The following is a 17690-nucleotide window of genomic DNA, read 5'->3' as shown; positions in this document are numbered from 1 at the left end:
CTGGATATGTATGTGCAGGTCACAGGGGATATGATGGCTTAGCTTGGGCTCAGAGGCCTGACACTATCACTTTGGTATTTGGATGTCAACATATGGATTTTTGTGGGGGCATAGACATTTAGATCATAGAACTCACTAAAGGAGAGGGACAGACTGGTCATTTTAGTCTAATATTGGTATTATCCAGAAATCATAAGGAGAGAGAATGAGTGAGAGTTAGAGAGAGAAAAGAAGAAGAAGAAGAAGAAAGAAGGAAGAAGGAAGAGGAGGAGGAGGAAAGAAAGAGAGACTGAACAGGAAAAAAGAAGAGGAAAAAATTATATTGCAATTCGAATTTTTGTAAAATCAGTCCTCCAAGTGAGGTTAGTATTAGAAGCACCATGGGTATTTTATTAACCCAATTTTTTTTATTATACTTTAAGTTCTACACTACATGTGCACAACGTCACATGTATACATATGTAACAAACCTGCATGTTGTGCACACGAACATTCCTCAAAACATGTTGGTGTGCTGCACCTGTTAACTCATCATTTACATTAGGTATATCTCCTAATGCTATCCCTCCACCCTCCCCCAATCCCACAACAGGGCCCGGTGTGTGATGTTCCCTTCCTGTGTCCAAATGTTCTCATTGTTCAATTCACACCTATGAGTGACAACATGTGGTGTTTGTATTAACTCAACTTTTAATGTCATCATGTTTTGAGGAGTGTTCATTGAGAGTAAAGATAAGAGACTCCAGAGAATTTCAATCTATGTATATGGTCTCTATGTTAAAAATCTCATTGAATGAAAATCTATTCAGACACTTAATTTTGAAGTTAAATCACTTACATAATTTTGATTTATTGTTCAGATGACCGTATACAACTATTTAAATGTTCTATTTTTACGATAGAACATTTATTCCTAAGTATGGCAATAGCAAAGTATTCACTTATTTTTAAAGTAAGGCATTTAAATATATGAAAATGAGGTTTCCTCATACTTTTCTCTTTATAAAAGCATCTGAAAGGTGCTACATTGAAGCATCTCATAATTTATTTCACAATCTGATTACTCAGTCTGAAATCAAATTATTCAATATTTCTATATCTTGCTAAACCATAAAGTGTTAAATAAAAAATTCATTTTAACGTACATATTTAGTTTCAAGAAAATTTTACAGCATAGCTTTTATTCCACATTTTTGTCCATGTGAGGATCTTATATACTGTAAACAAAATTATCAAATGCAAAGAATATAGCACAGTAACTGGATTCAATTTTCATTGGCTTCCACCTCTGCATTTCATTATTAATTTTACCTTTGTTCCTCTCAAATTGCTATCAGTTAGCCAGGTCTTCCTGAATTAATCCTTTAGTATAAATAATTTTAAAGAGTCAATATAAGTGAATATGAAAAGAGGATCTCAAAAAATGAGCCTCTCTTAAAATGCTTCTGTGTGGAAAATCTATTTTTAAAACATGGTTTTAGGACTATAAATTATTACTATTTTGGTTACAACAAAAGTGGCTTATCAGATGCCAAAATATCAAGTGTTGCTTCTGGAACTGAAGCAATTTATACAAATATAGCCATCCTTCCTGCATTTTTCAAGAAAAAATAATAGGAAAATATGTAATTCCGGTACTATACATTTAGAAACCTCCACTGGCAGGATATAAACTCATCTTAGGGGTTAAATACAGAGGAATAAAGGTGTTGCAATAAACGTTTTTGGATGTTTTACTTATGTCTCTAATTTTGTCTTTACTTTCAATTTGAAATAAAACAGAAAATAAGAAAGCAATACATTCATGGGAGAATAAAAGGCATTGGGCTCTAAGAGGTTGAAACCCCTTCCCCTGTGATGACAATAATTAAAAATGGCAGTTCTAACATCATTGAACAACCAAACATACCGAGGACAAGTGGCCCAGTTTATGAGAAATTGTTTGGACTTAAAAAGTTCTAAAGTACAACGTCTTGAGTAAACATCAAGTCGATGAAGACACCAAATTTCACTGTGAATGTATGGGCACATATTTTTGATTATTCATACATACCTGTGCCTAGTATTGTTGATGCTGAAAACTCCAGGACCCAAAGTCTCAGAAGACTATTAAATTCACTTTTTTTCGGAAAAAAAAAAAAATGCTTTTTGTTTCCAATGAATTCTGCTTAGAAATAAATTAGCATTTCTACCCTACATCCTTAGGAAATAGTTGACTATTACAAATAATGCCAGATCTTGAGCCCAAACTGTTTCATAAGCCTTTGTATTCTCTGAGCTACATTTCTGAGTCCAAGAAACCTATTAACTTAGTGGAGACAGCATTGTTTTATGCACATACCGACCCACCACTTCAGATTTTAAAGAACATTTTTGTTTTGTTTTCCTATCTGTTTTTCCTTTCTTCTCATCTGAGGCTGTGGGATGGGAATGAGGAAACACATCTGAAGTTTCATTTGGCACTGGGAAAGTTCTGAGGAAATTTGTTTACCTTCAAGACAAAGACTAAGTAATTTCACACGAATTTAAGCAAAAACTGACATGTAACTCAGGGCATATTAAATGACACATAATTTGCTAAAATTTTTCTTGATAAAAATTTCACCAACAGAAGCAAAAGTATTCATATACATATTTGCAGAAAGGGAGAAAAACTAGTCACTTAAAATTATTTCTGTAGGTCTAGAAAATTATCTCTATGTATTTTGAAATAACTTTCCTCACATACTAAAATTAGAACCATCTAGACATCAATTATATATTACACTTAGAATATTGTACATAATCAGTGCTCAATAATTGTTGTAAAAGAGAAGTCTCTGTTTTGTTTAGCCAACCTCATACTGAGTACTGCCATACAGAAAGTACATACAGCAACATATACCAAGTTTACTTGTTCCTGGTTTGGGTAGCGTTCATGACATTATAAAAAATCCTTACCTCAATTTAGTTCCAAATATTTGGATCTGAATATTTTCTGGGAGGTCGGGGCAAGCATTAGTTGTTTCATGAATTCCAATGAAAACAGTCTTTGGATTTCATGGACCTTACCAAGCTTGGCTATGAGGGAGTAGTGATTAAGTGATCTCATGCTAATATTTATAGCAACCTGCATTTGTGGAGTGTTGTATGTTTGAGTTAAATGGTCATGAAATTTAAACTGATAATTATCTAACATTTATTAAATCATATGTTCTGCCCTATATGCTGATATCGTTTGGTAGTGCCCCACCCAAATATCATCTTGAATTATAGCTCCCATAATTTCCACATGTTGTGGGAGGGACCCAGTGGGAGATAATTGAATCATAGGGGGCAGTTTCCCCCATACTGTTCTTGTGGTAGTGAATAAGTCTCCCGAGATGTGATGGTTTTATAAGGGATTTCCCCTTTCACTTGGCTCTCATTTTCTCTTGCTGGCCGCCATATAAGATATGCCTTTCACCTTCCATCATGACTGTGAGGCCTCCTCAGCAAAGTGGAGCTGTGAGTCCATTATTCTCTATCTTTATAAATTACCCAGTCTCGTGTATATCTTTATCAGCAGTGTGAAAACGGACTAATACACATGCTTTACACCAAAAAGTTTATGTATACTGTGTTTAAGTGAACACCAAGAAGTGCCATCTGGTGCAAGCAGAGTCATGGGCAGAAGGGCAGAAGATTCCCGGGACCCCTGTTTTCTTGCCTTCCTGTGGAGTGGCTCAGACAGATGTAGATGGGCAAATCTAGAGACTCCACCTCTTAGTTGTACTTTCCTTTGAAGGAAAGCATGAGGGTAGCATTAAGGTTGGGGTAAATCATTTGAGTTTGAGTGCTGTGCCGTCAGAGTTTAGGTGCCAAGTGCATCAGGGAATGCTGGAAACACCAGTTGTGTAGCACTTGAAGACTTTGGGAGAAATTGAGATAATACACAGGCCTCCTTGTTGAGGGGAGGGGAAGTTATTAGTTCTGGCTAGCAAGCTCAGAAGAACATTTTGGTCATTCAACAGACAATCTTGCTTATTTCTTCGTATTGATGTTTACTAATTACCAGGCATTGTACCATTTGAATTGTCAATATTATCTCATGTATTACACATAAGATCCTTATGCAGTCTTATTTTTTTTTTTTTTTGTCATTTTATGGTTCAGCAAATGGAAGCACGGAGTATTTTATCCTTTTTCCCACTAACTGAATATGTTACAAATTGGAGTACAGAGAGGTTGAATAGAGGAATAACAGGCACTAGAGGGTTGAGGTCTTGATTTAGAATAGTGACTTTGGAAAAGCAAGGCATTGCTAACTTTTATAGACGTGGCAAAAGTTAATCTTTTCAATATCATAGAGCTAAGAGGTTGGGGAAGTACCAGGACTAGAGAAAAGTGAGTGAAGTACCATGGGTACAAAATTGGAGTCCTCCAAAACACTCAAAATTTGAAATAAATAATATTTTCATGCAGAATTTAAATTTTCAAAATTATTGCAAAAATCTATGATGACAAAAATATCCACATTTTAAATAAAGGCAGAATGATTATTACTGTTTCTCCTTTTGTTTCAATATAGTTGGCACAGCACTGGGTAGGAAGCTTGAACTTGAATGCTATCAATCTGAACTCAGAGCCCAAGCTTGTAAACATTGTTTGCTGATGTTTCTCAGGATATGAAAAATAAAGAAGGGTCAAATATTACCCACAGACTCTGAGACTGATGGCCAAAGATAACAGTGAAATTATGGACTTGATTTTTTAGAAGGGAAGCTGAGAAAATGATTATTTTTCTTGTATAGTCCCATTTAGAAACTTAAGAATGTGCTTCAAAACCAGAGGACAAATAAAAATCTTATTTAACTTTAAACTTTTCTTGGCTTCTCTTGTCTCTCTTGGCACTCTTTCATCAGTGCCAAGAATCCAATTACTGACCACAAGTAACCTAAAGCAGTTTTCCCGGCATTCAGTGGTATATTTTTTCTGTAAGAAACCTTGGATACAATTAAGAATGACTTGAACACTGAGAAACATTTCTTATCTCATATAACAGAAGTGCTGAAGGTAGGGTGATTTCAACATAGGATACTTCAAGGCCTTAGCAATGTCATCGTGGACTCATTTTTTTTTTTTTTCCAGTTTTAATCCTTGCCTTTCTCAAAGAGCCAGCTACTGTTCTCATGGTTACAAGATGACTGCAGCAGCTGCAAGCTTTTTTGTTCCCATGCAGCAAAGTCTTTGTTCTTCCTTTTAAGAGCAAGAAAACTCCTTCTAAAATCTCCCCACCCAAAACATGACCCTAGAATCAATTGTGATTTTATGTTTTTTGTTTTGACAGCATATAGCACAATAGTTAAGAATCTTGTTTTGGTGGCTTAAAGTGGGTGTAGAATGTGGCTCCATCACTTACTAGCTATGTAACCTGAGGCATCTTATTTAAATTATCTGTGCCTTAGTTTTCCTATGTTTTACAAAAAGATAGAAAATAATATACCTACATCACTGGGTTATTGAGAAGAAAATGTGAGTTAATACATGTAAAGTTTTTATAATGGTGTCTGACTATTATTTTTAAGATGATCATCACTGTCATGTATGCAATTAAACTTAGGGAAACATGAAAGCTAAGAAAGTAAAATTACCTAAGTATCTCCTTAAAAAAAGACATCAATAAAATTTTTAGTTTGCATTGAATAATATTTTTTTCCATTGATATGATCTGAATTTGGATGTGAGGTCTGAAAGATAATAAGAATCAACTTCAGGACTACTGTCTTATTTAAGTGTGTGTGTGTGTGTGTGTGTGAGTATGTGTGTGTGTTTAGGTTTTGGAAGAAGTGGTCCACATGTCTGAAAATCAGAAAATCAGAAGCTGATCTCAAGCTAGCAATGATAACTTCATAAAAATAGCCTGCTTTGACTATTTTAGAGCCAGGCAATATATATATATGTGTCTGCAAAGTACATATAGTGCATTTAAGCATAAGGATAATTAAACTAATTTCAATTTTCTTGGATTTTATTGTTAAGCTCTTCAGTTAACACTTCGAAAGAAGGGAAATGGAGAAATAGTCTCAATCTATTCTCATCATAAAAATCTCATTTGCAGATTTTTCCATTAGGTATAAAATATACCAGTGCTAAAAATGCCTTTAATGGTGCCAGAACAATCCAGTTCCTTACATATGATTCTTTTAAAATCCTCAATTGCAATTATAAAATTATATTTCATTTCCTTTGTCTAAGGTTTAATCTCACCATTCAAATGGCCATTTCTTGCTCACATGAAACTCTCTGGAATGTAGTAAAATGGGGTGCAAAGAGTGAAAGTGCATTATCAATGAATCATGGAGACAGGCTTCCCAGAGAGCAGCATTTTATACCGGGGGTCACTGAATGGTCTGTGTGCTCCCCGAATCCCTCAGAATGGAATATAAAATTAAAAATTAAAAAATTTCCCCAGAAATACTCTCTTTCATGTAATTTTCCCGTCTCTATGAGATCTTTCCATCAGTATAAACCATGGTACGTTCTTCCTATTTGAACAGTGGTAAAAACAGAAAAACTCACTATGATCCTAGTTCCTATTCTAGTAGTACTCAATCTCTGTCATAGACAGAAACATATACTCACTGCCTCTACTGAATTACACCTTCTTGGTTCCTTCTTCCTCTCTCTTTCTTGCTCACTCCTGCTCTGCCTGTCACTCTCTCCGTCATGTCCCCTTAGAATCCATTGCAGGCTTCTTCCTGACTTATCTCCCTGACATTTGTTTAAGTGTCTCTGGGTCAACTTCCTTGGTGATCTCACTCATTGTTATGGCTTTGATACCTTCTGTCTTCTGTTGGATTCTTAAGTTTCTGTTTTCAGGTAGAACTCCTCTTTTCTACATCACATTGCATTATACAAATGTCTACATCTTGATGTAAGTATCTAATAGGCAACTCAAATTTTGAAAGTCTAAAACTCAGCTACTTTTCTACTCCCAACCCCACCCGCACCCAACAAGAATCTTGTTTCTCTCCAGTCCTCTCCCAGCTCAGGGCATTTCCTTCCTTCCGGTTTCTCACACCAAAACCCTAGAAGTTATCCTGAATTTCTTTCTGTCACATCGCAACCACACTGGAAGCATCTACTATTAATTCTGTCTTTGAAATACATTCAGAATCTGATTGCATCTCACCACACACACTGTTACCACCCTGATAGAAATCACCATCATCTTTCTCTTAGATTATTTCAGTTGGCTTCATATTTGTCTTCCTGTTTCCAGCCTGGCACCCTTTCAATCTTCAACACAGCAAAGGAAGTCAAATCACTTCATCTTTCTGCTGAAATCTTCCAGTGACTTCCTATGTCAATCAGAGTAAAAGTCTAATTTTACGTACTTAACCTTTAGATAATATAATACATTGATATAATTCTCATCTCTTAAATATATCAAACAGAGAAGAATCTCTGAAAAGCTAAAATAGTTTTTAAAATTAAGGAAAACATAGCTCTAAAATTTAATTACAGATGGATAAAAAATGAGAGGCATAAATTGCCATATTTCTAGATAGATCACCTCTGTAATCACATCCTAAAGGCTATGCTTGCCTCTTCAGAGCAGTTTTCATATGATTAGAAAAACAAAATTTTGGAAATTCCTAATCATTTACTTGCATTTTTTATGATTCAATCTTTCATTTCACAAACATTTTATATCTCCTAGGACATAGAAAAGGGAAGACTTATAGATTCTATCCATTGAAGTTACTAGCAGTTCGAATACTTTTTAATTTAATGTACAGGGATGACTAACAGATAAATACAATCTATTCCAACTAGAGCTTGATATGATCACTAACTTGACTATTCCAGATTCTTCCTGTGGTATCACAAATTAGAATAAATAGGCCTATCAGTCTTAATTTTGCCACAACTACCTTAGTCAACTTGCAGAACTTGTTATTTGTCTGAAAACTTACAGAGTCATCTTTTCTATAATGCTATCCCATACAATATGGGCCGAAATGATTTCTTCCATTCCTGAACATCCGTAACACAGGGTTTATTTGCAATCTGGATAACATAAATACACATTATTTTAATTCACGCCTAATTTTTTTCCTGTATTAACTCTTATTTGGATTATAAACTTCCCAAGGGCATTTTCTTTCTTGGCATGCATGCATATTATAGCAAGATAAAGTTTCTATTTCTGAGCAAAAAATTGTAGCCTGGAGATATTTAGAATGTTGAACTTGACATATTCATTGTGTCAAAAGAACAAATCAGTAAAAACAGCTTTTCTTAAGTTCTTTGGAAATGATTGCAATTTTTTTCTTTCTTTCTTTCTTTTCATTACTTTTAGCAAGCTCTATTGCCAAGATTGGCTCGGATCCTTTAAAACTTGTACATGATGCTGTGGAAGAAACCACGGACTGGATCTATGGCTTCTTTTCTTTGTTATCCGACATAATCTCATCTGAAGCTGATGAAGAAGATGATGGTGACGAAGACACTGATAAAGGTACAAAGAACATAGAGACATATCTAACTGCTAGGACCAATATTAGATATGTATTATAGTGGTTTGCCTCAGTTTACATTCAAATTAGCCCTTGGGGCAAGCTAAAACAAAATGAATACACTTTTCACTGCTAAAAGCATATCAACAGGCTGCCAAACACAGTAAATTGGTCTTTATTTGATTTTTATCTTATAGCTTATCTGCCATTATGGTAAAGATGTCAACATTAAATGCTAATATTAATGTAGCATTACAGCAAAGAGAGTCTCATCATGCACTACTATAAAACCACAATACAAACTCATATTTATATGATTCTTTGGAAAAAATAGTAGTTATTTTTCAAGTTTATCTCTAGGAAGATTAAAATAAAAGCAGTAAAACTAAAAATACATGTAAGTGTTTTATACACGTGTCATATTTATAGTCAAATAGCAGAAAGCAATCTTACTAAAAGTACAATCAAAAGAGTAAATTTATTGAACCAAATGGTGGTGTAGAGTAGAAGGGCACATTCTAAATGTCCTAACAATTATGCAACTAACCTATGTGCTCTCTTATAAATATAAATGAATAAAAGGAAATAGCCAACTCAAACCACATAAAAACTGCCATTGAATGGGTATGAAAAAAACAAAGCATTATGATTCCATCTATTAGATAACATTTTTTAGGATCAGTCTTAGTCATCAGAAATCATGTATTCAGCCTTGACTACCAGGAAAGCTTTTATTATTAGAGTACTTTTATAACTTTTCCTGAATTTATATTTGCTTTGGCCCCAGTAAGAGTTCAAGATGAACAATAGAGAATTGAAATTAACATGATATATAACCTATAATGTATAATTTGGATCACTGCCATAATTTTATTGAATTCATAAAAATGAAACAATCTTGTATAAATGTATATAAACAAAGTTTATACTTAAAAACTGGAATTTGAGAAGCAAAGTAATGTAAAGACTATGATTGTTAAAACTAATAGTTTTTTTAAATGAACAAAGAAAGGGGGAAATAATGATGTCTTACTCTATGTTAAAATATTTTCTAATTTTTTGTTTCAATCTTGGTCTAGGAGAAGTAGAGGAGCCTCCCTTGAGAAAAAAAGGTTTGTTGTTTTCACCTTTGATAATAATTCTTTTTCTCTGATGGTAATATCAATTTTCAGCATGGTTCAGATATATTTTACTTGAGTTGTAGGCTGAATTTATTTTAATATGAAGGTTTTGTTTAATAATTAAGTCAAGATTTATAGTCAGTAAAAAAAAAATACTCAATTTCTTTTCCAATGAAGGTGATCTCACTATTTTTCTGTTGATTATTTTTTAAATGCCTTCTTCAGTAGAGTTGTATGGATTCATTTATATACAGACCAATATGAGCTGGAATTTGAGGAATGAGGGGAGAATTCTGTAGCCTTAGAAATGGCCCAGAAAATGATGACACCCATGATTTATTCTCACCATGGTCAGATGTATTGCTTTTAAATTTTTATTCTTATTCATTTCCTTCTTATTTTCTTGCCATCATTATTTTGCATGTTAGATGACTGTGGGCCGGGACAACAAGATGGTGAGGGACATAACAGTCTAGGAAGCAAAGGCATATCCAGTCAGTATGTGTGATGTGTCATTGTCATGGAGTGGAGTCACCCGGATGTGCCTGGATGTGCTGTGGAGGAATTCCTTGCAGGAATAGATAAAGTGACTGAGTGAGGTGGTCACAACCTGAATGAAGAGAACGATAAACCTCGGACAAAGGAGGACAGCAATGGGGCAGGAATTTCAGAAGCGCAGGAATTTTGACAGGCAGGGGTAGGAACTTCATGGAATTTCCACTGGGGAGCAGGTAGTACCATCCTGAGGTATATTTGTTGTGAGAAAAGAGCCAATATTTAAGCCAGATTTAAAACAATTGCAATGTTTTAGTCACTGCTACACATGGGCAGGCTGTCGAAGGTACTTACCCAGGAAGATAACCCTGGCTTCTGTTGCTCTCTCCTAATACCTACTGTGGATTCAAACAGCAGGATCCAAACTTACAGTTTCAGCCTTCCCCGAGAAAATGATGAGTACCTCACACTCTCTGGGGTAAAATCCACTTAGTGTATGTTAAATTAGAAACTTTGGATTTGTAACTTATGCAGCAAAAAAGAGCTAAGCCAGTCAAACTCAACTGTGGCAAAGGCATCCAGAAATGAAAATGTTTATAAAGCTCTGTGAGGAGAAAGGAAGGGTTTCTACACCTAGAAATCCAGAATGTGAACTCGAGCACTCAAGACAGACTTCAGCCATGAAATTCAGGTTTAGAGATTCTAGATTTGTCTATAAACTTCAGGAGATCAGGAGCAGCGTCTTTCTGTAGCTGATTTCCCATAGAGAGTGAACATAGACAAACTTTAAGTGAGCTATTAGTCATTATCTGGAAATAACAGCTTATGCATGTTTATTTTCGTTGGAAATGGAAGAGGGGAAAACAGATAAATGATGTTTGCTCATTTATACTTATAAACTGAATTCCATAAGACTATCATAAAGCCATATTTTTCATAAATTAATATTTACTATTTAATAAAAAATCTTTTCTTGTGATTTAAATTTTTCTTTGAAATTATTTAAAAATTAGGCTTCATATAGTAATTAGTATAAACTGCAAATTCATACCAAGCTGTTTTACTATTGTTTCTTAAATTATTTCCTTGATTGAGCAAATCAAATTTTTACCAGAAAAACTATTAAATAGTTGTTTAGGATACTTTTAAAAAATGTTAGAAATGCTTATTAGTCAAAAATAGTCTAAAGGATATATGACCTTCAACATATGTACACTAATGTCTTTAAAGATTACATACTCAAAATTAGGGGAATTGACTTTAAATCACCTGAATATATTTTCTTAATAGTATTATTCACAGTTACGTGAAAAAAATTGACGTTTAAGTAAAAATCTCAGCTGCCCTATCTTGAGTACAGAGGCTATGTAATAATAAACCCTAATTGAAAGTGAACTCAAGAAGATCATTTCATTGTAATAATTATTTTTTATGTGTAAGCTTTTCTTTCATAGAAGTATAGAGGCAATGAGAGCTTTAAAGTAGTAGGTAATATTTTATAAAACATTTATAATATATATTCTACATTTTAAGTATACTTTTAACATTATTATTGGGCGAAAAATTCTATAAATTACTCTTGTCTTATAGGTTATTTTATTCATTTTTACATTTACAAATTTTGGTTTAAGAAAGAATTTGGGGGCAATGTAGAATGATAGTCTCTTAAAACATTTGATTTTCACCCATCTAAATGACTCCTCATTAATACTCTTGTCAATTCATATATTTCGATAATATTTAGTCATTTTATATTGCCTAAATTATCAGGCTGTAGCATTTTTTATTCTACTGTCCTATGTCTACCTAAAACAATTTATTTGAATATACTTAGTTTTATTTGTTGAGTTACTGCTATTCTTAACAAAATAACAATTCAGCCAGATTGTTATTTGTGGTTGAAGTCTGCAGTTCTTAATTTGATATGGAATAATGGTGTAGTCAACTAATCTCAGGGTTGCAGTATTGATTATTAAACGGATTATTAATATGGATGAAATATCTGATTTGCTAGTCTGTGGAATCAGTTGTTATATATAAATATAGCTTCAGGGTATTACATGTGGTACCTAGTGTCTTTATGTTCTCCATGCATAGTTATTTTTCAACTTGTCAAAATTTTAAAATACTTAGTTCTATTACAAAACACTTCATGATGAGACCCCAAGGCACTGAATCGTTAGAAAATACTATATTTTATTACACAATTATCTACAAATTATAACTATGAAAACCAAATACTATTATTATAAATCACATTTTCTGAAATAATTATTTTCTATATATAGTGGTATACTATCTGGAAGTGTGCTTTTAAGCAATATTTTTCACACCGGGGTATACATCATGGAAATGTTAACACCTCACTTTCTAAGGGGTAAATAAAAGTGGAGAGATTTAAAGGAATTGAATGCCATTTGAGTGTTTTTCTAAAATTGATCTGCTTGAGAGCATGCCCAGGTTTATAACTGTACTATTTCTACTTCAGATATAAATAAATTTGTTGTTGGTTCTTCATGTCATTTGACATTACTTGGAAGGAGACAAAAAAATTAAGTAACATTGCCCTAATAATATTGTCTGTGTGTGTGTGTGTGTGTGTGTGTGTGTATACAGATGTGCATAAGGCTTCTCAATATTTGTATCTTTAAAAGTAAAATATAGGGCTAGATTTGTTGATGAACCCTGTCTCATTCTAACTGTAAAATACATTAATCCACAGATAGGTGAATTGCTTTTAAAGCCCCATTCACTAGATGGCATTCTAAAAAAAAATTCCGCTTTTCAGGTTTAATAATAACTTATGAAGATTTGCAATGTATTAACCTTTAGATTCTTAGATTCTTATAGTCTAAAGGTTAATATATTACAGGATATGAAATCACAGAATATGAAGGAAATTTTAAAATTTTAATATACACAATTTTTTTCCTTAGAGAATCATAATGTAGCTCTTGAGTAAAATTTATATGAGAGAGGTGGAATGAAAATATGAATTTAAAAAGAGAAAGATAAAAAATTTCCAAATGTTAAGAAATAATTTTTTGATAAATATTTTAAGTTGATAATGACATCTAAAAATATTATAGTGTTTGGATTCCATCAACTCAGTTTTTAAAAGGGATATGGCAACTTTATTTTTAAAGGTCAACATTTACAGTAATCTATAAATTATATCACTTGTAATCCTTTAACTTATGATGAAAAATTTTAGAACTTGTGGGAAGGGATGCAGAGTTTTGCAAAATTTCTAAGACATGTAAAAGGGAAAAAATTGAACATGATTGTAATAGAAAATAAACATTTTGCTTTCTGGGTAACTCCTAGGTTTCTGAGTGAGAGCAAACCATAGAGGTCTAAGATTTCATGATGTCACAATGTATATCCTTAGCTAATCACTAATACAGAATATGGACATGTTTTATGCCTTCTGGGATTAAACTCAATCAACAAATGTATTTTTCAATTAATCTTTTTCAAGTGTTTTCTGTAAGACAAGCAATGAGCTGGTAGAAGAGAGCATATACTATGTGCTTACCACATTGCTAAAGACTAATGATGAAAATTTATTTTTTTTTTTTTATTTTTATTTTTGAGACGGAGTCTTGCTCTGTCGCCCGGGCTGGAGTGCAGTGGCCGGATCTCAGCTCACTGCAAGCTCCGCCTCCCGGATTTACGCCATTCTCCTGCCTCAGCCTCCGGAGTAGCTGGGACTACAGGCACCCGCCACCTCGCCCGGCTAGTTTTTTTTTTTGTATTTTTTAGTAGAGACGGGGTTTCGCCATGTTAGCCAGGATGGTCTCGATCTCCTGACCTTGTGATCCGCCCGTCTCGGCCTCCCAAAGTGCTGGGATTACAGGCTTGAGCCACCGCGCCCGGCCGAAAATTTATTAAATAAAATAATAAATTACCATAATGGAGTTTTGACGTGGTATTGCTAGCATCAGGATCAATGCAACATGTTATTTTATAGCTTAAGTAATTGCAAAAGTGTAAAAGATCACCTTACTTAGTAAAATGTCCTGCAAATACCACAGTTAAAAGTTTAATGAATACATGATCAAACAAGACAGTAAATAAGACAGAATAGTTGGGGCACTGTATATTTGATAAAGATGAGGGTAAATCTTTATATGATTTTATCATTAATAAATTGAACTGAAAGAATATGAAAATATGAATAATAGTAATGATATCATAAATGGATATACTCTATTTGTTAGAAATATGAATTAATTTTAATTCCTTGAATTATTCATAAAGACCCGAAGTTAAAATTAAAACCAGGGCCAGACTCAGTGACAGATGCATACACACACACACACACACACGCACATACACACACACAAACACACAGAGAGAAAGAAAAAGGGAGGGAAATAAAGAGAGCACGAAAATCCAAAAGTCTTAATGCAAAGTTAAAAAATACACGTTTTTTCAGCATAGGTATCTTAGTGTTTTTCTCTATTTATGTTCAAAAATAAAATACTGGTTTATTACTGGTTTATTTTACTAATAAAATACTGGTACTAACACTTTTAAGTGCAACTTAACAGATACACCTATCTCTATCTCCTTTTTATAGTTTATTCTTACTTAAACCTCCATCTATGATATATCTGTATATAAGAATAATCATTACAGCATTTATATCCTTTGGAATATGTAATTTTAGAGGAGAATAATAGGCTCCTAACAAGAAATTAGGTTTTGTAATGTCTTTTTCCTGACATGTAGCTTTAAAGTTAAGAAAGAATAATTGTAGTCATTCAGAGTTATGCACGTTTAGTTTTTTGGACAGGAGAAACTGATCTTTAATTTTAGGAGCATGGTGGCCTTGTGGGCTATAGGTTTACTCTTGCCTTAGAGGAAAGCACCAGAAGCCAATCTACATTATGTTTAATTTCCTTTGTTGCGAACTACTTGCTTTTTGAAATAAGAAATTGTCCTTAAGGATAAGCTGGACCCAATATAAAGGCTGATGTTCTATGAGATTGTACTTGATGCATGTCAATGGCAGAGGAAGAGATTCCTCACTTAGAGCAAAACAAATTACATTTCCCCCTATAGTTGCATGTTTAAATTTCCCTAAAGCTCTGCGAGTTGAAAAGAACTGCCTGGTAAATTTTAACTCAGTTCTTTCATTGTGTATTTTTCTTACTTTATTACAATCCACAATAGCTCTTTCAGTCAGAGTGAATGAGAAAGAGCCAGAAAATTTAAGCATCATAAATATTCAAGACTTTAGGATTAGGCCATTCAGAAGGTTGTATCGCGTCATCGGGAGTAAGATGGATGGACGTATGTGTGTGTCAGAGCTTTCATTGCATCCATCTTTGCTGGCAGCTTCAGTGGTTTACACCAGGCTAAACATTAAGTGTCTGGAAAATACGGTGCATGAAAAAAGGAAGGAGAATGGAAAGATGACTAAACTTGTTAAAATTCATAGCCTCAGAATATTGGTTACTAGGTAGGCCCTAGTAACATTGTTAAGTATACATTTATCTTTGGATATCTCCTCTAAATAAATCTAGATCAAAACTCATCTCCATAACTGCACCATTGCATATCGCTCTCAGGCTGCAGGAGGAGTTTAGAGCTTTATCTTCTGCCTGTCTTTCCCAAGCATGAATCAGACTTGTGATGGGGATGGGAGGGGGACAAAGCCCAGAGAGAATAGACAGTAGATGTGGAGGTTGGCTCAAAATGAAAAAGGCTGAGGAGGGTGAGGTAAAAGGAGATGTAGGATCCAGTCACTTCTCCAGGTAGTTGCTAAGAAGTAAACTCGGAGCCCAATGACTCAGGCAAATGTAACACTTCTTGCTACTGAAAGAGCTCATCTCTGTCAAGACATGCAAACTGATGAAACAAATAATGGTGCGTCAAACCAGAGTCTGAATTAACAGGCCAAGGAAAGCAAGAGATCAGGTTTTGGTGCCAACATCAGAAGGTATTAAAAGAGTCTCTGTAGCAACTCAACTCAGGCCCAATCATTTTATATAGTTCTTCTTGGAGCAAGAATAATTTCATTGGTGTTACATTTCTACCTGTACCTAAGATGAGTAATAGAGAAAAGGATGTGGGGGGGAAGCTGTTAGGTCTAATGTATTTCAGAATCTTCTCTCTGCAGTTCTGTGTTTCCTGTTTCAAATTCAAGAGAAACTAATGTGCTAGTTGAATGCAGATGGCTTAAAGTTTTACCTATTTTATAGATTTTCATTTAGAAAGGGTCTGTTAAAAAATAAAACAACAATAAAAAAAGCATAACGGAAGCCTTACCAATGGTTCTCAACTCTGTGTGTCAGATTAAAGTGATGTCTTAATTAGAACTATTTTGCCCATGAGAGACCAAAATCCAATTCACACTTGCTTAATGAAAAAAAAAAAACAAAAAACTTTTTTGGCCGGGCGCGGTGGCTCACGCCTGTAACCCCACTTTGGGAGGCCGAGGTGGGCGGATCACAAGGTCAGGAGATCCAGACCATCCTGGCTAACAAGGTGAAGCCCCGTCTCTACTAAAAATACAAAAAATTAGCCGGGCACGGTGGTGGTCGCCTGTAGTCCCAGCTTCTCAGAGCCTGAGGCAGGAGAATGGCATGAAGCCGGGAGGCGGAGCTTGCAGTGAGCCGAGATCGCACCACTGCACTCCAGCCTGGGCTACAGAGCCAGAGTTGGCTTCCAAAATGACTTGATACAGTTTTTTTTTTTTTTTTAATCACGTTATTAATAAATCCTCTTTCTTCACTTCTGGAACCTGCTTTCCTTCCTCTGTTTCATCTGTTTCAGTCTAAGGCAGGTTTTTCTCTCCTAGTGGCTCTTATGGGGATCAGAAAGTTGAGGCCAAAATTATTTTACCTTAGCAACTCAGTAGAAGAGCCTGTTCTCTTCCCCAGTGTCTCTGCAAAAGCATTTGGTTCACTCCCATTAATCTGGATTTAGTAGCATATCCTTGCTGGAGCCAATCAGTTGGACAGAGAGATGAAATATGCACTTTGTCAAGGCCTATGAAATGGGTACCCGTCCTTGAAACTGAACGGTGGGTTAGCATGGGGAAAAAAGTGGTTCCTAAAATTAAGAGGAATGTTATCAGGAATAATGGATTCTAGCAGGAAAGCCACAAATGTCTACATCATCTAATTTTTGTTTCTAATTCAGAATTCCAGGTTACCTCCCATCTCCAATTTACTAAATAAGAATCTCTAGGGCTCAAACCTTAAATAGTTGAATTTTTAAAATCTCCACAATGTTATTCTAACTCATAATCAGGGTGAGAGCCATTGCAGCCCAAAAGAGTAATTCTAAAAATAGGGAATTTTATGCATCCTGAGGCCAGTGAGGGAGACAGTCGAGGATAACTGCATAACTGCACAATTTTTTTACACACAGTGACTAGTGTATGTATATATAAATCTACTGTTCAAAATCCCAAAACATGAATGATAGGATGCAAACTAAGTTAATATATATATTACTGTCGCATTGACCTGAGCCATTGGAATAACTATTGATAGTTGATGCTCATCATCTGAACATATCAAAATTTTAAACATGCCTGAGATAAGCTTGAATGAATGCAACGAGGAGGTATTGG

General features: G+C 34.5%; 1 protein-coding gene across 3 annotated transcripts in view; it reads left to right on the top strand.

Moving 5' to 3' along the window:
• Window positions 1-17690, top strand: part of TRDN (triadin) — a 420523-nt gene that overhangs the window by 75134 nt on the left and 327699 nt on the right. For all 3 annotated transcript variants that reach the window (XM_011944454.1, XM_011944455.1, XM_011944456.1), the window contains exons 3-4: window positions 8327-8485; window positions 9563-9595. In XM_011944454.1, coding sequence (XP_011799844.1) covers window positions 8327-8485; window positions 9563-9595 — 192 coding nt within the window. The remainder of the gene's footprint in view (window positions 1-8326; window positions 8486-9562; window positions 9596-17690) is intronic.

Source organism: Colobus angolensis, unplaced genomic scaffold (genome assembly GCF_000951035.1).
Source record: "Colobus angolensis palliatus isolate OR3802 unplaced genomic scaffold, Cang.pa_1.0 Scaffold231, whole genome shotgun sequence".
Taxonomy (NCBI): domain Eukaryota; kingdom Metazoa; phylum Chordata; class Mammalia; order Primates; family Cercopithecidae; genus Colobus; species Colobus angolensis.
Note: the sequence above shows the minus strand (reverse complement) of the source record. Positions and strands in the feature narration are given on the sequence as shown.